We start from the raw sequence: 23,630 nt of genomic DNA, 5'->3' as shown, positions 1-23,630 counted from the left end.
CAACTTCTTCAACAAGACTCGCTTCAAATTTGTTACAAATCTGCTACAAGGGCTACTTCCACAAGACTTAGGGATAGGTCAACAAAATTTGACCCAAATCTACTGCAAATATGCTACAAGGACAGGTAGCAAACACTACTCCAGAACATGTACAAGGCACGCACCAAAGCTCTGCTTTAGAGTACTCCAAACTTCTACAAGAACACCTTCAAGAGCTGCTCCAAACTTCTACAAGAATAACTTCAAGATCCACTCCAAAATCCTACAAGAATAACTTCGAGATATGCTCCAAAATTCTACAAGAATGATACCAACAAAACTTCAAAAACTGAGCCAAAATCCATTAAAAATGTGCCAAAAATCCTTCCATTGATAGCCTTCCCAATCCAACCTCTCCTCACTTCCAGTTCATGAGATATGAACCCTGTCCCAATCCAATCTCTCCTCACTTCCAGTTCATGAGATATGAACCCCAGAAACACTTCTTTTCTTCGATTGTTTCAACACATCCAAATTTTCCTTGAGAGAATTACTAAAATGCCTCCTCCTCATGCCTATATATAGTGAATTCTAGGTCTAGACTGGGCTGACATATCTACTAGCCCAACACGTCCATTGGTTGGACTGGCTTGTGCAACTGGCAGAATGTATAGTGAATATTCAAAAAATCATTTCTCCTCAACTGTGAGGAGTTAGAGGGAGTTCCATACACCATTGCAAAAGTCTTGGAATAAAGTTTCCAACCGTGCATGTTATACTTCCATTTGAGCTAGGTAGATGGATTAAAAATGCATTTAAAGATAGGGTATCCAAATGGAGTATCAAGAATCCAAAAATCATTTCTCTTCAACCGTGAGGAGTTAGAGGGAGTGTCATTTACCATTGGAAAGATCTTGATGAAGGCTATGTGATGATAAAGTCCTTACTTGAATTTTCTTTGGCTTTGACCACCTTTTCCAGGATTTTATTTTGACTGTCATTTTTGCATTTGAGGGCTTAAACCATTCTGCTCTATAGGGCTTCCTGACTATTATCACATGCTTTGATCATCCGAAAGCTAGTGCATCATCCCTAAGATTAGGACTTTGAAATCAATGACATGATTACTCAACGATGACCCATTCACCTTTTGACATCAATGACAACTTTCATCCAACATTTATACTAGTTGCAACTCCCAAAATTTCTTCCATCACAACTAGATCAATGATCCCAAATGGGAATTATCATTGTTTTATTGTAAGCCAACTTGTCTCCCCAAATATCAACATTGTGATACAGTATGTAAATTGTCCGAGTCCTACATTAATTGCAATCATGCTTCCAACATGATTTTGGTTAATATATTCTCAAACAATGCCTTTCATATGTAAATATTCTCATATTTTAAAAGGATTTAAGGTATCCTTCAATATTCAAAATATACAAGAGTTTTGTTCATTAAAGATATTTCAACAAAAACCATCATTTCTCAAGGCATTCTCTTTTAATAAGTAACCAGTTTAAGAAGGAAACAATACCTAATAAATACAACAATACACCTTTGGTTCTTATATCTAGAATACATACTAATGAGTCGCTTGCACTCCTAGAGGTGAATAAAATGGAAAGAAACTCTAAAGTTGGTAATATTTCCAGTTGGAGAAAAAGAAAATTAGTATAAAAGATAGCAGAAGAGAAATTTCAATAAAAGAAAGATGGATCGTAGTTGATTAGTTTGTATCCTCAAATCGATTACAAAATGATTCCACTTCCTTGTGCTTAATTGTCTTCCAATGACATATAGATCTGTCTGAGAAATATGAGGAATCCAGAAAACAAAAATAGGCAAAGATAGAATTAAGAAGCAAGATCACCTCTAAAAAACTATGTCACAATATCTATCAAGGCCTCATACCTTAATGAGCCATTATAAATGACTACAAAAAATTCTAAAAATGCAAGAAACCTCAAATTGATCGATGTAAAAATCCGTATTTTAACATTCATTTTTAATTGGAAGATAAGGCAAAGAATGAACATACAAAATCCAGGGCCACTGCTCGATAGATAAGGTAGTCGATACACATCTGCCTTTTCATCTTTAAGTACGTAACTGCAAGAACATCATCAAATTTCATTTAAATATCTACAAATATTTTCAATGATTAGAGAAATGTCTATAGGATAATTATAAAATTTTAAGCTTTTCAAATAAATTCTATCAACATCAATGATTTCTTGGCATCAGCAATGATTAAAAGGCACAATGCATGCATAGAATCAGTAGATATTTGTTATTCAATATCCTTGTCATTCTTTATATCCATCTATGATTCATAAAATGAGAGACGGTAAAACCAACAAATGCATAGATAAAGGTGTGAAAGCAATAGTCCCATTTCATATATAAAATCAAACAGATTTTAAAGCAAGAAAATATATAAGGAGTTTTAAGGGGCCTTACTAAAGTGCCCCATTCAAATTCATTGATTTTTGAATGATTATGTGGTCTTTACTAACACGTGTAGTTTTTAGTAACATGACTTCAAGGTTAAACATATATGTTGAGAAAATGTTAACATGAAGAAACAAATAGTCTTACATTTACCCTACATTATTTGACCTTTTCATAAACTATTTTCAGCATCACATACAAACAAAGAATTCATCATTCATTTATTGTTGCGCACTCTTAAGCCATAAAAGAATAATCCAACTATAGGGAAGCCCTTGCAGTGACGATCTTAGATCACCCCAAAGAGTGGAAAGTGTTGGCGCTTTGTATAGTCTGACCTGGGTTAATGCGCAAAGTGCATCCAACAAACCCCCACTGGATAGTAGCCCTTTTAGAATCACTTGCAAAACAGGTGAAGTCTCACCTAAGGCATCAATAGGGACTTCAAGAGCCAGGCTTTTGCAACAACAAAGGGAATTGGAATCAAAGATATATGAACATCTTACAATGCTCAACTCATGATTTGTATGCTAACTCATGTGGTAAATACTCAGAACTAAGAACGAAACATTGACAAACAAAAATAAAAAAATTTAAATAGGGGTGCCTAAATTATTCATTGTGTTGTAATATGCTTAACATTGAGCCATAACCTACCAAAATCACATATGATTAAAACAACATGCAAACATCTCATAAACACAGGAAAATGGGACACGACAGCCTTCAACTATCTTCTATCACTGATAAAAAGGATTGTTGGGCACAAGGTTACAACATTACAAAATCACTCCATCTCGACTCACAAGCCTAAATATTATAACATTACAATACTACAGTGACAACGCGAAGCCAGCAAAGACAAATCAGGGACCAACTCAGGGTTATACGACTAACCAACCCCTTAGTTATCCAACTCTCTAACCTGAGTCCCTTTGGCATCCGCCTATTTATACATAATGACATAGTCCCAAGCCGACTTTGATACCATGGAAAATACTAGGGACAACAACTACCATGGGCAAATAGATTAGTATTGATAATTTGGACCAAATCAAAAATTCGTTCGAAGATGCAGTCAAACTTAACCATTCTTTCCAATTTGCTTCGCGCACTGCTCCTCACTGCAAGTTCTCCTTTTTGTGACAATTTTGTGCACTACCAATGTGCATGCTAGTCTCTCTGAGCTATTTCTACTCCAACTTTCTACGCACAACTCCCAAGACTACCTCAAAACTTCAACATTTGTTCAACTTCTTCCCAAAACTAGCCCCAACAAGCTCCCAACACTCACCTATGGCTCATCCCGAGCCACTCAACCCTTTTGCGATTCCATAATTCTCTTAGAACCCCTTCCTTCACAAGGCTCAACACTTATCACATCCTGCACACTTATCTATTCAATGTTGTTGCTTATTCTTGTGGCATGATCTCCTACAAAAGCTTATACTCTTGCACTTTTACAAAGATCTGCATGCCACCTCTCAGCGCATGTAGGGTCGATTCCTTTTGGATATTTTAGTCAATACAAGATCGGCCAAGGCGACACGACCATTTGAAATCCATCCACAAGTGTGGGCTATGGGCAACATCACTATAAGCTATTTGAACCAATCTTGAACTTGGCTTCCTTGTTGACACCTCTCCATCTAGAACTTCTCTCTGAGCTACCTCGCCTACAACTGACAAGCTATGAAACTTCTCCACAAACTACATAACCACAATCGGATCTCTTGACACCACATCTCCAAGCATCTCTATTCTCAATCCTTCTTTCCTTGCAACCAACTAAAATCTCCAGCAGGGCCTTACATTGTATGGCACAACAATGCTAATTGTCTCCTCTCTCACAGTATCCCCCATATCTCTCTAATAGAATGAAATAACATAATTGCTCCCATGTGCTATATAGGCATCCCGATGTACTATGACATAATTTAAACGATATCTCCTTAGATCTAATTTGATGTGACAATTAATGGCATTGAGCTAAGGACTTGTATGGCATGTGCTAAAACCGATAGTTGTCTCATCCACAACCACGACTGCCATATACACTCTCGTAAAGAGACCCTTAGTATGCTAACTCACTCGTTGAAGTGATGATAACATGGCTCATCATTCCTCCCGCAGGCATGTCATTTTGCTGACATAATTCGGACTCACTTTCATGTACTCTATCGGCATCCTACTGCATGTTGCTATAGTAACCAAGCAACACAACACATGGTCATTCTCGGTCCCATCCATGGTTTGTTCTCTCCTCAACAATTGTCACCCACCTAGTCGCACTATCCCCCAACACTGCATGTTGCACGCATCTGCGATGTAACTACACACTAGACTCCTGTGCACAGTACTTTCCGTCGTGTAGTGGTTTTATTTGTCTACAACAACAACTACAACTATGACTTTTGTTGAATGGTGTTGTCATTGATGTCAACCCTGGAGTTTGACTTTGACTAAACACCTGGTATTTATGTCAAACTATTAATGAACGCTCTTAATATTTGTCTGAATTACATCAAGTTGGAAGCTCCACTGAAGGATGGCTGGAAACCCTACTTCTAAGGTTTGGGTTCCTTGGACTAAGGATATACCCCTTACTTGATAAGGGTTTTTGAAGAAGCAAATCCTAAGTTTGCTTTGGAGATCCTCATCATTGAATTCTCCTCGTCGAGATGTTTCTGACAGTATGTGGCATGCCACGTAGTTCTTCACAGTTTGAGAGATATTTGTATTTGAAGTGGAAGACCCAAGTCAATGGGTCAAAACCCCACATGGAGTTGATGTGGAAATCCTCCATTTACCAACATATCATTCAAACCATGGGTATTGGGTTTTCATCAAAATTTAAGGTTAATATAATTTTTGAAGGGCTTTAAGGACAATTTTTTTATCTACAAGGGGTTTTTGGTTTAAAATTCCATCTATATCCTTGGATTTCATCCATCTCCTAAAGGTATAGATTGTATCCTTAAATGTCAAGTTAAAATAAAAATTAAATTTCAAAAGAGCGTATACCTTCCTAAAATACCCCCAATAGCCACTTAACTAGAAGCTCCTTTCCTATCCTTGAAATCTATAAAAGGGCATAGGTTCTTCCTCAAAAGATAATTGCTTCAACACACAATTTGATGATACTATTCTGAAATAACTTTGGCCTTCCTAGTAGACAACGAAAATCAAAAGCTATGGTTTCATGGAAATTTGTTGAGAGTTTTGGTTCTTTGTCTTTTATTTGGTCTTTGGATATTCGTTGGGTTTACCTTTGGCAGGGATTTGTTTTGGGGTTTGTTGTCACCATCGAAAGTAAAGAACTCTAGATCTCAACCCTCAATTAGGGCATCATTTCTAAAGCTCAATTGTTGCACCCTCGACCTAGGGTTTCCACAAGCTTAAGGCTCAAACAACACATGAATCTCTGCGTTCTAGGCCTTAGAGTTCTTCGAATTACAATAGCAAAACAAGGCCTCAATCTTGGAAGAAGTTGCTAAAGCATTCGATTCTTAAAGCCATTGTGGCATGTTTGCATTCAACTATTGTTGTTGTCTCAAGCATCCTCGGTAGTACCTTTCTTGACAATCAACACACCTTGTTTTAGCAATAACAAGTATTCAACTGTCATACCACTGAAGTGTAAGTTCCAGGGACACACACCACCTGTAGTATTTCAATTTTCGACATGATTTGAGACTACCTTGTATTACTGTTGGTATCATATCAAACGCTGAGGATGCTGGTATATACATAAATATTTGCCTACACACCTAATTTAGTCAAAATATTTAAAGTCACTAAGTTATGTTAACACTACTTAAATTATGTGTAGATTTGATTGAACGTAGTTTTCTAGAAGTGATCCTTGAGCTGAGTTTATTGTAGATATGAGATTCTTTCATATTGCACCTTCATTGGCTAAATTTATGACTGTCTCATTTTATAGCAGCCTTACTACTTCCAAAGGTTGTAAAATTTTGAATTGCCACAATCTTGGGTCTAGGTTAGAATCTTAGAATCTCTGACGCTACCAAACCAAGAATCTCAACAAGAACTGCTTTGCACAGTTTAAAATATAAAGCAGTAAATCACATGTGCACAAGTATACACAATTTTTAACAAAATTGTTCAATAACGTACAACCCAATCTTCATTATATTAAACCAAATTTGAATAATACAAGAGTCTATGGTATACAAGATATAATGACAATCTTCGCTGAAACTTCTTTGTCGTATCTTGTCATGTCGGTCCTGTTGACCACTAGAGTGGCACTATAGATTTTTTTGAAGACTCCATGCCCAAGGATGTACCAAAAGGCTACTTGTACCATCAGAGATCATCATATTACCATAGTTTCTAAACTCTACTTCTTCTTCTTCTCACTTTCTTCTTCAGTCCTCAGATTCCGCAGCCCTATGGGGATATTGTAGAAATGTCACTAGCATGATGAATAAATCCATGTAACAGGCCTAGGGTGTTGGGACTCGATCAACAAGCAAATACACCTTGGAGTGTTATTTTTACTTGGTTAATTATTCCTGCTTTTTAGCGGCAAATAATTTTCTAGGTTTTTTCACTCACTACATTACCCCAAAGCCGGGGTGATGGCTTGAAGGTTGAGCCCCTAATGCATCTTAGTGTCTAGAGTCAATGTATATTACCATGCTAGGTCATCTCTAAAATTTTACGGAATTTGACTAAATCTAAGTAGGATCTTTTAATAATTAAAAATTTTCTACAAAACGGGATTTTTTAATTAATTTCTATGTAATGATGTCAATAAATGGTCTTAGGCAATGTTACTTGGGAGCGGGAGCGGAAGCGGGGAGCGGGAGCGGAAGCGGGAGCGGGAGCGACCATTTTCAGAAGCTCCCGGTTTGGGAGCGAATCCCGGAGCGATTTTTTAAAAATATATATATATATATTATATTTTTTTAATTTTTGATACATATATGTCAACAAAAACATGTAGAATGATGAATTAGATATAAAAAACATAAAAAAGCATAGATTGAACCATATAACAACAATAATCTAGAAGTTATTATCTTCATCAACCACGTCCGCAAGTTAGTAACATAGTAACATACAACATATTGAGTCTCATGATTCATCAATCTTAAAGTTTCAAGCTTTCAAAATTCAATATATAACATTTATCATCATTGATCACCAAAGTTGTACTTGTAAGCTAAGTGTAACCATTACAACAAATAATATCTAACATGAAATGAAATGTTATAAAATGAAATGAAATGAAACAACTTTCAACTTTCATGAAGCATCATATTCATAATTCATTACTAATGAGTTATAATTGCCAACTTCAAACTTAAATTGTCATATATTGTTTAAAAAAATATCATAATAAATATGAAAGAGTCAATAGTTATAAAAGCTACTAGAAACTAGAAAAGAGAAGTAAATCTATTATCTATTTCTTATGCTTGGGCCTCTTGCCACCACGAGAAATGTCTAATTTTTTAGTCTTGTTGCAAAATCAGGATCTTTGTCATTAATATCACCCTCCAAGCATTAATATCCAGAGGTATCTTTGTCATTACCTTTGTATCTGTATAGGGATCTTTGTCATTAATATCACCCTCTAAGCATTAACATAAGATAGAAAAAGCATAGCATGTCAAGTCAAGATTTTGTTTGAGTGATGCATACATTTTTAGAAGGGTCATGATAGAGGAGTTCGACAACCAATGTCACTAACATCAAGGTACATAGAGGGATTGGTACTCTTGATTAAATATGAGTTCCATACCCTAATACATGACAAAATTTAATGGAAACATTGCAATCCCCCAATCCTGAAATCCTGAAAAACTGATAAGTCTGCTGGATTTTGAATGAAATCTAAAATTCTACTTTCTCCATATGAAATCCAATGAGGACGAAACCACTCTCAAACATCCTGAGTCATTTCATGGTAATGTTAAAAATTTAAGTAAAAAGATGAAAATGAAAATTAAAGAAAATGTCACTTTTACTTTAAGAATTTAACATTACCATGAATAGCATATCAATACTAGGGCCTAGACTTGATCATTAAGTTGCCCCACTCAAAAACTATTTGTTTCTTTCAAAAAAAATTGCATTTCGAACATTACTACAAAAAAAAAAATGCAAAAAAGGCAAAACGCTCCCGAAAAGGCAGGGAGCGAAATTTTTTTTAGGGAGCGCGCTCCCGAAATCGCTCCCTTTTCGGGAGCGCGCTCCCGACCCGCTCCCGAGTCACTCCCGCCCGGAGCGCGGATCGGGAGTGGGAGCGAGGGGGGGGGGTGCTCCCCCGCAACACTGGTCTTAGGAAATGCTTGGGGCGTGTGACTACTCGAAATTCATCCTCAGAGACTCATCATTATTTTAGGACCCACTTTGAGGGTCCAAAATCGAATTATAGTCCCTCTGAAGCCCATTTTTCTAATGTCAATGGCAAAAATGAGAAAAAAATTCAAAAAAAAAATTGCAAAAATTTACAATTCTTTCCAAAGTCAAAATAAGTCAAATTTTGATGTGGAAATTAAGTGGAAGCACAAGAAACTTATGTAATGGATTTGATTTAATTCATTAAGCCAAAGTATAAGTGGATGGGGGTAGACCCTACCTTACTCCTTGTGTACGCATAAGTTGGGAACTTTGCACATGTCGATTTAAAAGGCACACACTGGATTGATCTACGTATACAAGTCAACACAAGAGCAAAGCATCTCAACGTATGGCATGGATTTGATCAAGATTATTTGGGAGTATGTCTTCACTTCACTCCACACATGTGCGTAGCCCTAATTCATTACAAGCAACCAACTCATACAACAGATTGCACAGTCACGCACAGCTCCACGCAGCCAATAAAAGTTCAACACAGGTGTCAAAGAAATCAACATTTGCAATGAAGGAATCAGTTCAGATTTGATTGTGAATATTGTGGAGTTTGTCTCCACATCTTACACATGTTATGTTGCCCATCTACTTCATGATCCATGCAAATCAGATCAACCTCTACGCTGGCAGCTATATACAAATTTGATTGGCAGCGTTGGTTGTAGAGGTCTCAAATCACAGGTTTTAGTTGGAGATTTGTGTGGGAGTTTGTCTCCCTTTACCCACTCGAAAGACATACTTGGCAAATCACAGAGGTATGCATAATGGAAAGTGAGATACGTTGGCCTGAACAAGAGTATACACTACCACATTTCATATTTAACATCACATATGTTTTGGTCTCTCATACACTTGGAGTTCAATTTGGCTTTGTGATCTCCACCATTTCTCCACTTGTCATTTGATTTCGCAGTGGGATTTTCTCCCAGGTTCTTATAAATGTAACCCAACTCTCATTGTTGAGGATGTGTTAATTTTAGGTATGTTCTATGCTAGAGCAATTTATTTCAATTTTCATTGTTAGCACATTATCTTTTCCAAATTAGCAATCACATCAGCATTAAAGTAAATTGCAGATAGAACATAAATATAAATCGCAAAAGACAAGCCAAGACAAGAGGACACAAAATGTGGTGCTAGCCAGGGACAAACCCCACAATGTGGGGAAACCCTTGATCAATTCTTCGTTTATGTTCTTCAAAGTTCAGCAGAGAAAGAGAAGAGAGAGAGATAGTACATTTACAATAAAAGTCAACACTTTGACTTATCTAGATAAGAGCATAGATCATCTCTAAGAAGATGATACACTAAGTCACAGGACACGTCCTCCAAGGTCCCGTGTCCCGTATTTTACATGCCGGACACGAAAATGGCCCTAAAACGTGTCGAAAACGTTTTTCATCGTGTCCTGTAAAACGTAAAACGTATTCGCCGGTTTTCGTCGTGTCCTGCATCTGGAAAACGCGTATTCCGTTGATCGAAAACGTTGCCCTAACGTTTTTCTTCCGGTTGAATACGTACCCCACTAAAAAGTGTAGTTTAAAGCCCACGCAATGGATTTTTCCCGGTTCTTTTCGTCGTGTGTTGTCGTGTGGAGCTGTTGTGTGTGTGGAGCTGTCGTGTGGAGCAGCGAGTTGTTGTTTGAACTGAGTTTGGAGCAGAGTGTGGTGCCGATTGTGCTGTGCAGCGTTCAGGCTTCAGCGTTCAAGAAAACCGGCTTGTAAACCCCTAAACCCGTGTTCAAACTTCACGTTTACGGTTTTGTAAATTATTTGATTAATCATTATATAATTTATATATGATTGATGGGGTTTCCGTTTACTGTTTCTAAGTTATAAACTTATAACTTATTTGTGTTGCGGCTTCCGCTTGCCCCATTTCTGAAATCTGCAAACTCAGAACTGTTTTCAAAATTAAATGCTTGTGGGATCGTTTTCTAATGCTAGTATGTCTACCAGCTTTGCAGCCATGTCCATGTGCCGTAAATATCCCCTTGTTTGATCCATTCTGTAGGTTAAGGATGTTTTTATTATGTTTGTCATTAAACTGACCTGCTCCTTCATTAATATCTACATTGTTATCAGCCTGCACTTCCTTATGTGCTTTCATCACTAAGGGTTTCCATTGTTAAAAATGACATTTTTCCAAAGGACATTTCCTAATCTGGAGCTTATTCTGAAAGTTGGTCATTACAAAGTATAAAGGAAGTAGATACTGGAATAATGAAAATGTTCTGAAAAACTTGAAAATAAAAAATAATACCACAAACACAACTCCATGACAACACTCCAATGGCAAACCTCAGAAAACAGGATTTCTGTGCATACAAGGTCAATTTATAAGATGGAAATTCTTCAGCCACCCTGTAAGTCCTAAAAATGCAGTCACTAAAACATAAAATACAAGTTAATCTGGAAGTCATCATGACATGCACTTCCTGGGAGAAAACCATAATTAATAGAAAATTGTAGGCAAGCTACTGGTTTTCAGGGTTTCACAGCCTACAAGCATCGCAGTAGACAAATTTAAATGGGCCTTGCTTGAAGGCTTCCAAATGGTCTCTCAAAATATTGACTGCGCCTTGTAGGCAATTTTTAGCAAGGATAGAAAGTTGTTGTTTCACTTCTGAAATGCCCTCATCTGCATGTTTGACATCAACAGCTTCATCTCTGGGGCAATTTGAGTTGTTTTGCTCAATTTGTATGCACAAGTCTGCCCCTGGAGCAGCAGATCCATCATTCGTTTGTGTGAGGGTAGAGGTATCCTAACAAATATCACCATAGCTACCATCAAAATGTATCCCCAAAGGTCTGTCTCAAAATCAATCTTAAAATATCATGCAGAGTTGCCACTAGTGCTCTTATTTGTCTTCTAGTGTTCACTGTTTTCTGATATTTGTTGAAGGTCCAGATTAAGGTCTAGGTGAAGTTAAAATGACATGTCAAGCATCTTAGAAGCTGTGGTGCTTTGTGTGGTGTTTGAAGGTCTTTTGGGTATTTTCTAGTATATAATATAGCTAATTGTTTAACTTTAAATTTTAATTGTTTTTTTTTTGTAGGTGAAGGTGTGTGGACTTTATAACAGCAAGAAGATTAATGGCTCAATCATCCAAGGCAGCCAGCAGAGGTCAAAGGAAGGGTGGTGCTTTTCGTAGTCCCCCCACTCCAAGTGTTTCTGTTTCACCTTCTCTTGGTCATAGTGCCCCAAGTGCTTCAAGTGAAGCTGTAGGTGCTTGTCAGCCGACATTAACATATGATGCTGTTGCAGCAAGACAACAAGCACAACTAAAAAAATACCCTCTCTGGAAGTATGTAACCAAGAAGCAAGGGCCAAAGGCTGGTGCGGGAGGGAATGTGCTTTGGTCTTGTAATTTCTGCAAGGGTGAATTTAAGAGCACTTACTTTCGAGTTAAGGGCCATTTGTTGGGCCTTCCTTGTGGAATTGGAGCATGCAAAAAGATCAGTCCTAGAGAAAGAATGGATTTGGAAAGGGAGGATGCAGCTGGCTTTGGGAATGTGGTGGCAGCAAGCAGGAAAACTAGTAAAAATGAAGATCCTCTTCCATTCTTGAGGAATGCTAATAGTAGTAGATTTGGGAGAGAAGCTGAAATTCAGCCAACAAAAAAGAGGGCAGCCCAAACTTGTGGTGGTCCAATGGACAAGATTTTTCAGCGTGAGCAGCGAGATGAGGTTGATCTTACATTGGCATTCTTTTTCTATCTCAACTTCATTTCTTTTAATGTTGCACGGTCTCCTTTGTTTATTGAGGCTTGTCAAGCTCTAGTTGATAGGGCTCCAATTGGGTATGTGCCTCCAAGTTCAGAGAAACTTAGAACCACATTGTTAGTTAAGGCAAGGAAGGAGGTGGATAAAATTCTACAACCTATTAAATCATCATGGATCTCATCTAGTGTCAGTATTGTTTCTTATGGATGGACAGATACAACACGCCATCCTCTCATCAATTTCATGGTATATTCTCAAAATGGACCGGTTTTCTTGAAAGTAGTTGATGCTCTTGGACAATACAAGGATGCACAATATATGGGTGAGTTGTTTATTAAAGTTATTGAAGAAGTAGGCGTTGAAAGTTGTGTGCAAATCATCACAGATAATGCACCTGTTTGCAAAGTAGCTGGCTTGATTGTGGAAACTAAATATCCACAAATATTTTGGACACCATGCATTGTTCACTCTTTGAATTTAGCACTCAAATCTATTGCTTCAGATGTGACATGGATTGGCAATCTTATTGAGGATGCATGCCATATCCGAAATTTTGTGCAAAACCATACCAATGCTCTCACAATATATAAAGAGTACAGACATCTATCATTCTTGAAGATTGCAGATACTCAGTTTGCCTCCTCATTCACCATGCTTAAGAGGTTGAAGGAGGTGAAAGCCGCTCTTGGGGCCATGGTTATTTCAGATCTTTGGCATTTTTGGAGAAAGACAGATCAAACAACTTCAAAAAAGGTAAAGGACATAGTGTTAGATGATGGTTGGGAGAGGGTGGATCTTACCATAAAGATCATGAACCCTATCATTTCTTTCTTGCGGTTTGCAGACACGGACCAACCCATCTTAGGAGAGGTTTATGAGGGTTGGGATTCCATGATTGAGTCTGTGAAGACTATTGTTATGGAGAATGAGTGCCTTGCATATGAGACATCAGCAGAGAGCTTATGGTCCACCATACAGGATATTCTTATCTCTAGGTGGGATAAGAATTGCACACCTTTGCATTGCTTAGCTCACTCTTTGAATCCCAAGTACTACAGTCAAGAGTGGCTCTGTGGTGGGACCTCACACAGATACCCTCCTCACATGGATGGAGAGATTTCACAAGGGAGGAAGATAGCATTTAGAAGGATATTTCAGGATAACACATCTTTTCTTGAGGTGGAGGAAGGCTTTGTAGAGTTCTCCACTAGCACCAGGAGATTTGGGGGGTATGATGTACTTGGAGATAGGGGGGTCAAAGGTGCCTATGCTTGGTGGGCAACTCATGGAGCAGCATGCCCTATTCTACAACAATTAGCCTTGAGGGTCCTCTCTCAAATTACTTCATCTTCTTGTTGTGAGAGGAATTGGAGCACTTATGGGAATCTATACAGTTTGAAAAAGAGCAAGCTTGAGCAAGCCAGGGCGGAGACAATGGTGTATGTGCACACCAACCTTCGTCTTATTTACAGGCAGAGATAGGAGTGGTTGAAGGGAAAAACAAAGATGTGGGATGTGTTTCCCGATGATATGGGCTTGGATCACAGTGTTGAGTTGGCATTAGCCAACATGGATCTTAATGACCCGGTGCTAGAGCTAGTGACTTTTGATGATGAGACACAGTATCTTGAGGGGTCATCCTCCACACCAACAAATGCAGCAGCAAATCTTGGATTGGGCATAGAGGAGGAGGATGGAGTACAGTCAGATGGCAGTGGTAGTGATGGTGACTATGACATAGAGGACATGGACTATTGATAGAGTGATGAGTCATGGACCAGTACCAAGCTATGATATTCCTACTTATTTTGTATCTACTCTTTTGTATTTTCCATTGGCATTCTCTCAGGAGTCAGTATCTACTATCTATGTAAACACTGAACAGTAATACATTTTGATTTTGATGACTTAATGGAAAATCTGCATTTTATGGTTTTAATATCTAAGTTCTAAATTTATAGTTAGTAGTCAGTACTTAGTAGTTTACTAATTTCTTATGTGATTGTAAGTTGTACATGAACAATGAACATTGAATATTCAAGAATCAAGACCAAGCATATCACATTCTAATTTCTAAATAGTAAATTTTGATTCTATTTATTTTTTTAAAGTGAACTATGAACTTTGAGAAGTAATTATATTTTAATTTGATTAGATAAGATGCAACCTGCAATTTAATATGGATAAAAAACTATATATATCTATATATATATATATCTATATATATATATATATATATCTATATATATATATATATATATATATATATATATATAAAACGTGTCCCCCGTGTCCTATTTCCAGGTCGTTGCATTTCGTATTGAATACTCGCATTTACGTGTCCTCCGTGTCTCGTGTCCTCGTGTCATGTGACTTAGATGATACATGAGATTAGTTGAAGACATGCTGCTTCAACTGATTCTCCAAGGTGATTCCTTCACCTATCATTGTGTTGCATTTCGTCATCATGCTGCACCTCACCGCGCTGCACCATGATACACCCATCATCACTGTACTACATTATGTAACAATGCTGCACCATGTTGCCTTCCCGGCAGTTCGGGTTGTTCCCTATAGTTCTGACAGTTCCGGCGTTCTCGGCAGTTACTGCAGTTCCAGCAATTCCGGCTTTTTCGGATTTTCTGGCAGTTCCGGCTTTTCCAACAGTTCTGGCTTTTCAACTTTTTCGACATTTCCGGCAATTCTGACTTTTCCGACAGTTCCAGCTTTTCTAACAGTTCCGGCTTTTCCGGCTTTTCCGACTTTTCCGGCTTTTCCGACAGTTCTGGCTTTTCCGACAGTTCCGGCTTTTCCGGCTTTTTCAGCTTTCTAGATCAGGGCAACGTTATCCCTTAGGATCTCTCCTCCTACTAAAACCCAAAGACAAGTAGAGAGAGGAAGAGATCCCAAGTGTGTCGAAATGACTTGAAGTCCTCTATATTTATACTAAAACATAGATGATGAATACGCATGTCTATTGGGATTTTGAGCCTACTCAAGTTGTTGGTCGGCTTGATAATAATTCCATAATCAAAATAAATTCATAACTCCATGAATACTTATCGGAATCGGATGATCTTTAGATCAATCCTACACCTCTCTATGAGAGGGATCCAATAAAAATATCAGCTCCCATAAATAAGCTGACCCACATGGAGTTTGGCCCTAGTTTCCAATTTTAACACTCCCTCTCAACAAGGGAGAACTTCATCCGCTAATCCATATGTCCGACTGTACTGTCTCTGCCATCAGTGCCCTGCACTGCTCTGCTCAGCTCTACTAGCTCTGTTGTCTCTGCTCTGCTCAGCTCTACTCAGCTTTGCTGGCTCTGCTTTGCTCGGCTCAGCTTTGTTGGCTCTGCTCTGCTGAACCATGAAGAAGAAGAATTGATCGAGAATATCTCATACCATTCTCCACTGACCTGAAGTCAGTCTCAGAGTGCGTACCACTGGTCCCAGACTAGTCTCAACCGACCCAAAGTCAGCGTCATAGTGGGTACCACTCCTACCACTGGTCCCAGACCAGTATCAACTGACCCAAATTCAATGTCATAGTGGTACCACTCCTACCACTGGTCCCAGACCAGTATCATCAGTCTCAGAGTGTGTACCACTAGTCCCAGACCAGTCTCAACTGACCTGAAGTCAGCATCATAGTATGTACCACTCTCACTGGTCCCAGACCAGTCCTCCACTAACCCGAAGTCAGTCTCAGAGTATGTACCACTGGTCCCAGACCAGTCTCAACCGACCCGAAATCAGCATCATAGTAGGCACAACTCCTACAACTAGTCCCAGACCAGTACCATTGATCCCAAATCAATGAAAGTCATCCTAGCATAGGGAGTATGGTAGATACAGCGATGCATCCATCAGTACTACTATGGTACCTATCCTCATTTCCTTGCTCATTGATCAGATGAGAGGTATTTCCCATGAGTCCGGGACTGCATGGGTAGGATGCCTCGACAGGAGAACTAGTCAGTCCTGTCCTCACAGGAGAACTTATCATCCTGCTACACAATCGCCATGGAGAACACATCATCCAAGCCTCACAGGAGAGCTAATCATCCTGCTACATAATCGTCATGGAAAACACATCATCCAGACCTCACAGGAGAACTAATCATCTTGCTACATAATCGTCATGGAGAACACATCATCTAGACCTCACAGGAGAACTAAACATCCTGCTACATAGTTACCATGGGAGAAATAATCATCCCAGCCCACAGGAGAACTAATCATCCTGTTCATAGCGCACCACCAAGGGAGGGTGAGTCACCCTGTGGTCGTATGTTGCTCTAGTAAGTACCCAAGCCCCCAGAGCTCCTAGAGCTCAATGAATGCAACATGCAGAACCCTTATAAGAAGGTCTCTCAATGACTCCAAGTCGTTCGAGAAAGTCACAAATTTGACCTTTCCCCGGGACTTTGACAAAATGTCTGCGACCTGTACATCAGTCTCAATGCGATGGAGCCTCCTCGCTCATCGACTTACCATATCCCAGATAAGGTTGTATCTGATGTTTATCTGCTAGAGCAATCATCGAATACGAGATTCCTCAATAATCGAATCCCACCTCTGGTTGTCACAGAGAATCACAGTGGTATTCATCATGTGTACAAACAGCTCACTTAAAAGCTTCTGCAACCATGCAGCTTCACACTAGATCATACTAGTAGCTATGTATTCGGTCTCGGCGATTCTTATAGCAACTGATTTCTGCTTCCTGCTCATCCATGATATCAAAGGAGAATCTAAAGAGAACCAGCACTAAGAAGTGCTCTAGTGATCCCCCACACTGCCTGCCCACTCAGCATTTGAATAATCATGCAGTTTCATATTTCCGGCAATGTATCTCAATCCATGAGAGATTGTGCCCTGAAGATATCTCAGAATTCTTGGCACCAATCCAGTGAGGCTCAACCAAATGTGAGCTCACCATGCTAACTGCAAAAAATATGTTCGGACGGAAGTTCACCAAGAACATCAACGCGAATGAGTTTATGAAACTCAGAGGCATTTCCCAAATCTGGTCCAACATCACTACCATATAACTTCTGAAAGTTAAGATCCTCGAGGTAGTCACAGGCTTGCAGTTTATCATTCCACATTCGAAATCCAACTCCCTCTTACTTCTACAAATGAGAGGGTCTGCACCTGTCAGAAATAGGTCGTCCTCATAAGGTGTCGGTATGAGAGGTCTATCATCCACAAACTTCGGGTAATGGTTTGGATCGGTTTCACTCCTAGTGAATCTCAGCTTCATTTGATAGTTATCAATCCTCTCATACTACGCCCGTGGAGTTTTGCTTCAAGCCATAGAGGGCTTTCTTTCACCTGCATACATGATATTCCTGATCATCAATCTCAAACCCCTCAGGTTGTTCTGAATCTGTGGACCTGCTACATGAGGGGAATGGTCCCCTTGTAAGATTTTCCTTCAGTACATCTCAGACATGTACTTTCATGCTCTTTTTGAATTCAGGCATCCCTGTCTCCATCTGACTCACAGACCTTCGGTGCTATGTGTCAATGGACATGGTCCCCAATGGACCTCCTGCAACTTGATACAACCCTGAACTCAAAAACATCTTTGAAAATTCTATTTTCAAACACATCACTTTCCATCGATGAGTGCACCCTAAAACCTTTGACTTCCATTGTTGAAATGGACACCAGGTTCTTCTTGCGATCAGGTACATAAAAGAGATTCTGCAAATGAATTGAGTTACCCTCATTCAATTGAGGGATAACATTCCCTACACCCTTTCCGAGATAGGTGGCATCAGCTCCAGGTATAATCCCACGATTGTTTCTATCTCTACCAAATTAGAGAGTGCACCCATCTATCCGATGAAGTGCCTTGAAGCACTACAATCAATAAGCCAGATTCCCAAAGAATCTGAAGGAGAGGGCCAATACAAGATAACACTTCATTATGTTATCAGAAACAACATTTGATTCTTCATACCTGGGGTTCCTTGCTTTCTTTGAAGAGTCGACGATTTCCTTGATGACCTGCATTACCTGTCATTCCTTTGATCATTGAAGATGTCTCTGGAATGATTGTTATCTTCGTCAAGATGTGTCTCTGCCATTCAGACACTCCTTCGCATAATGGCCGAACTTATTGCAACCAAGGCAGCCGCCTTTCCTTCCACCCTTAGATCCGAACTTCCCAATGAAGTGATCTTTAGGTAGGCCATCAGAAACTTCTGTTGCGCCATTCTGATAATATTCTTTGCTTTGACTTCACCCTCAGTGAATTTGAAGAGGGATGAGGAATCCACTGATCCTTTCGTCCTTTCCCAACTGTCTTCGGTGATTGCTCTTTCACTCTTGCTTGGGCAATGTCTTCACCTCAGCGCCGATACCATGTTGATTTTAGGTATGTTCTATGCTAGAGCAATTTATTTCAATTTTCACAGTTAGCTCATTATCTTTTCCAGATTAGCAATCACACCAGCATTAAAGTAAACTGCAGATAGAACATAAATATAAATTGCAGAAGACAAGCCAAGACAAGAGGACACAAGATGTGGCGCTAGCTAGGGACAAAGACCACAATGTGAGGAAACCCTTGATCAATTCTTCTTTTATGTTCTTCCAAGTTCAGCAGAGAAAGAGAGAGAGAGAGATAGTACATTTACAATAAAAGTCAACACTTTGACTTATCTAGATAAGAGCATAGATCATCTCTAAGAAGATGATACATGAGATCAGTTGAAGACATGCTGCTTCAACTGATTCTCCAAGGTGACTCCTTCACCTATCGTTGTGCTACATTTCGTCATCATGCTACACCTCACCGCGCTGCACCATGCTACACCCATCATCACTGTACTACATTATGTGCCATTGCTGCACCATGTTGCCTTCCTGGCAGTTCGGGCTCTTCCCTGCAATTCTGACAGTTCCGGCTGTTCTTGGCAGTTCTTGCAGTTCCGACAATTCCAGCAGTTCTGACATTTCTGGTTGTTCTCGGCAGTTCCGACAGTTTTGGTTGTTCTCGGCAGTTCCAACAGTTCCAGCAGTTCCGACTTTTTCGGCTTTTCCAGTAGTTCCAGCTTTTCCGACAGTTCCGGCTTTTTCAGCAGTTCCGGCTTTTCCGAGAGTTCCGGCTTTTCCGGCTTTTCCGACAGTTCCGGCTTTTCCGGCTTTTCCGACAGTTCCGGCTTTTCCGGTAGTTCCGGCAGTTTGGCAATTCCAGCTTTTCTAGCAGTTCCGGCTTTTCTGGAAGTTCTAGCTTTTCCGAATTTTCCAGTAGTTTTGGCTTTTCCAGCAGTTCCGGCTTTTTCGGTAGTTCCGGCTTTTCTGGTAGTTCCAGCTTTTCCGGCAGTTCCAGCTTTTCTGGCAATGCCGACTTTTTTGGCTTTTCCGGCAATTCCAGCTTTTTCAGCATTTCCGACTTTTCCGACTTTTTTGGCTTTTCTGGCAATTCCAGCTTTTTCAGCAGTTCCGACTTTTCCGGCTTTTCCAGCATTTCCAACAATTCCAGCTTTTCTGGCTTTTTCGGTAATTCGGGCTTTTCTGACTTTTTTGGTAGTTCCAGCTTTTTTGGCTTTTTTGGCAGTTTCGGCTTTTTCCAGCTTTTTAGACAGTTTTGGCTTTTTCAGCAGTTCCGGCGTTTCCGACTTTCTAGATCAGGGTAGTGTTATCCACTAGGATCTCTCCTCCTACTAAAACCCAAAGACAAGTAGAGAGAGGAAGAGATCCCAAGTGTGTCGAAATGACTTGAAGTCCTCTATATTTATACTAAAACGTAGATGATAAATAGGCATGTCTATTGGGCTTTTGAGCCTACTCAAGTTGCTGGTTGGCTTGATAGTAATTCCATAATCAAAATAAATTCATAACTCCACGAATACTTATCGGAATCAAATGATCTTTAGATCAATCCTACACCTCTCGATGAGAGAGATCCAATAAAAATATCAACTGCCATAAATAAGCTGACCCACATGGAGTTTGGCCCTAGTTGCCAATTTTAACAAGATGGTTTTTGAAGCTTGTTCTTATTGTTACTATGTTGAAATTGTTATTGAGCTAAATAAAGTGAAAGTCTTTGGAGTTACTAGCTTCTCTTGTGGTGCATTCAATCGTTGATGAGGTATACATGTTTCATTTGATGTTGTTGTTCATTTGATTTTACATTGCTATCTAGTTTTTTTTTGTGCATTTTCCTGAGGGCACTATTATCTAGCGAGGGGAGATTTGCAACTATCTCAAATTTCCTTTGGGCTTGGTATATTTTGTGCTCTTTTTGTAGCTTATTATTTTCAGTTGAATGACAAACTCGACTTGGCCTCTATATGCCAAGTCTCTTTTGCACTAAAAATTGGTTTGCAGACATTTGTGTGTTCAAAGGATAGGTTGCGAAGCCTATTGGAGTGTGAGGACTTCTTCGGTTGGAATAGTCACCTCCAAGGATATCAAAGATCCCACAAGTTGTTCAAGCCAACAATCTCATAAGACATCAAGAGATTTATTTAAAAGGGGGTTTCATGAGCCCTTTGCTTCTTTTCCATCTCTAAAAAATCATATATTTTCTTCTCTCATTTGTGCACATATTGATTTTATCTAGCATTTGAGGCTAAGTTGTTGGATTTAAATCCTAACTCTCACTCACTAAATCAACTCTTTCAAGCTGATCTTAGTGAGGGAATTTGTAATATAAAGTGTATTTTATACTTGCATTGGGTTTCTAACTCTTTCTTTCTCATGCATGTGATTTCCTCTCACATATTTCAGCACTATTTCTTTTGCATGCTAACTCTTTTGTTTGCTTGCCTATAGGTGTTCTTGGAGGCAATTCAAGTTTGAAGAAAGGGAGCTGAAGCATAAGCTAAGGAACCCTTTTCCATTTGGAACCTCAAGTCCAAGTACCTCTTTCTTATCACTTCACCTCTTCTTCTAAAGCCTCATTCTTTTGAGGAATTGTAACCATTATTCACCTCAAGGGTTTAGGCCTTTACTTTGTAACATCTCACAAGTAAATCTTTAAAATCTTACACTTGTAACTTTGGGAAAGAGTAAGTTTAAAGTGCATATTGTAAGCTCTTCCCAAGCCCCTCATTTCTATAAGAGGGCCTCATTTTCTAATAAAATAAAATTTATGTTTTGAGGGAGCTTGGGATTTTTCCCATGGCATCCCCCTTCCTCATTTGAGGAGGGAATTCTTGTGGGTGGACTAATTTTTCTTTTAGTTTTTCTTAGCTTTCTAGCACTTAATTTCATTTTGCACATGCTTAAAATTAACACATTTCACTCCACATGCAAATTTTCCTAATCTTGTATTTAAATTATCACATGCATAAGCTTCAAACTTGTAAACTTGAGCTCATGTGTAAACACTTCATACTTTGGCAAGTGGTAATTGTTTCATAATTTCTTCATGTACATGTTCCACTACTTGGTCAATTTATGATATATGTCATGGAAACTATTGGAGCATTATCATTTTTTTGAAACAATTGTAGCTTAAAGCAATCTATTTCATTTTACTTGCATATTTTCCATTTAATGGTGCAAACACATATAAGCTCCTTTACATTTTAGTCTCTCAAGTTTTGCAACTCTCTTATTTCTCTTTGAAGCATGTAGTATTATTTTAATTGGGGAATTAACATAATTTGCACTTCATCTAAGCATTTTAGTATAGGGAGGCCCCAAGCCTCACTAAAATTTTACCTCCAACATAAGTTGGTTGAAGTAAACATCTTAGGAACCCTCTATTCATTTATGGACTCCTCACTGTGAGACCCAAATCTTTGGGCGAGGGTGAGGTCTGAGAATTGAAGAGTTTAATTGCAATCTTGTTGTAGAGGTAGTTAATAAAATTAACCAATAACACTTCCCATCACTTTTACTTTATTTGTCTCTTGATGTTTTGAGTTGTTATATTGCAAAATTTATTTTCAAGAAACATTTCAAAGCAAGTATTGTGATTCTTCAAAATTGGTAATAAGTGTTTTCATTTCATGCTCAAATCTAATTCCATATTGACATCTTGATTTAGCATTTAGCATCTACTATTTTACTTTTTTTAAAGTAATTTTTCTAATTGTTGAGTTTTGGCAAGATAAGTTTTGATTCATAAATTGATTTTATATCTTGCAAATATCTTGTGCTAACATATTTTGTTTGCATTTCAAGGTTACTTTGCTTTCATTATTGGAAGCATTCCATCTTTACTTTGAGTAAATATATCTTTTATTTTGTCAAGCAAATTCTTTATAAGGCACTGGCTTTATAGTTTCCTCATGTTAATGATTTTCATTGTTATTGCTCATATCATATTTTTCTCATATATCATTAAAAGTAATCCATTTTCACTATAACACTCTCCTAGAACCTCATATTGTTTTTAACTTAACTTTTCATTAGGGGCCACCACCCCTTTAGCTAACCTAAGAGATAGCTTAGACGAAGAGAGAAGGGATTTAGTGTGACAGCCCCTTCTCTGAGTTCCTTGCCACCAACCACACTTTGTGGGGTTGAAGGCTTTTCTCACCAACCTGTAGGTAGGTGTAGGCGGCAAGGTCAACAGGTCCTTCGCACCCATACTACTCAATAGTTGCCCCTTAGTCCTTCAAAGGACAACACATCGAGACTCCAAGAAGGCTGTCACCTAACACTACTGCAAGTCACTTCTGTTGCGTGTACATTGGCTGATTCAATCTACTCTCTAGGTTGGCCAATACTCGAGCTCCAAACTGTCAGGTTAGCAGTAACCTTTGTCCATCAAGGTACTGCACTTCGGCACCAATATTCACGCAACCTTCAATTCCTCTTCGTCATTTCAAGATAGCTTGCCAAGAGCTACTTTGGGCTATCAACACATTTTCCTCCACCAGACCAATGATTCTTGATACTTCACTGCAAGTTCTTCTCCTAGGATGGACTTTTGACCACCATGAAAAGTCCTCCAAATGGCACCCACAGGCTGCAAGGTAAACTGATCCAAAATATGACCCAAAAACAAGGATCCAACACACATTAAAACTATTGTCTCAAGTCTACAATAATGTTGTGGTGACTGTGACTGGTTAGGGCATCTTGGACTGTTGC

At 38.9% G+C, this 23,630-nt stretch overlaps 1 protein-coding gene across 2 annotated transcripts in view; it reads right to left on the bottom strand.

The window, feature by feature from the left end:
- Positions 1-23,630, bottom strand: part of LOC149145850 (alpha/beta-Hydrolases superfamily protein) — a 456,412-nt gene that overhangs the window by 168,377 nt on the left and 264,405 nt on the right. For both annotated transcript variants that reach the window (XM_089449105.1, XM_089449104.1), the window contains exon 8: positions 2,025-2,095. In XM_089449105.1, the coding sequence (XP_089305231.1) occupies positions 2,025-2,095 (71 nt within the window). The remainder of the gene's footprint in view (positions 1-2,024; positions 2,096-23,630) is intronic.

The sequence above is a fragment of the Pinus tabuliformis genome, chromosome X, assembly GCF_031772625.1.
Source record: "Pinus tabuliformis cultivar Carrire ecotype Pingquan chromosome X, CPIR1, whole genome shotgun sequence".
In the NCBI taxonomy this organism is placed as follows: domain Eukaryota; kingdom Viridiplantae; phylum Streptophyta; class Pinopsida; order Pinales; family Pinaceae; genus Pinus; species Pinus tabuliformis.
The sequence above is the reverse complement of the archived record's forward strand: the minus strand, read 5'-3'. Positions and strand labels throughout refer to the sequence as shown.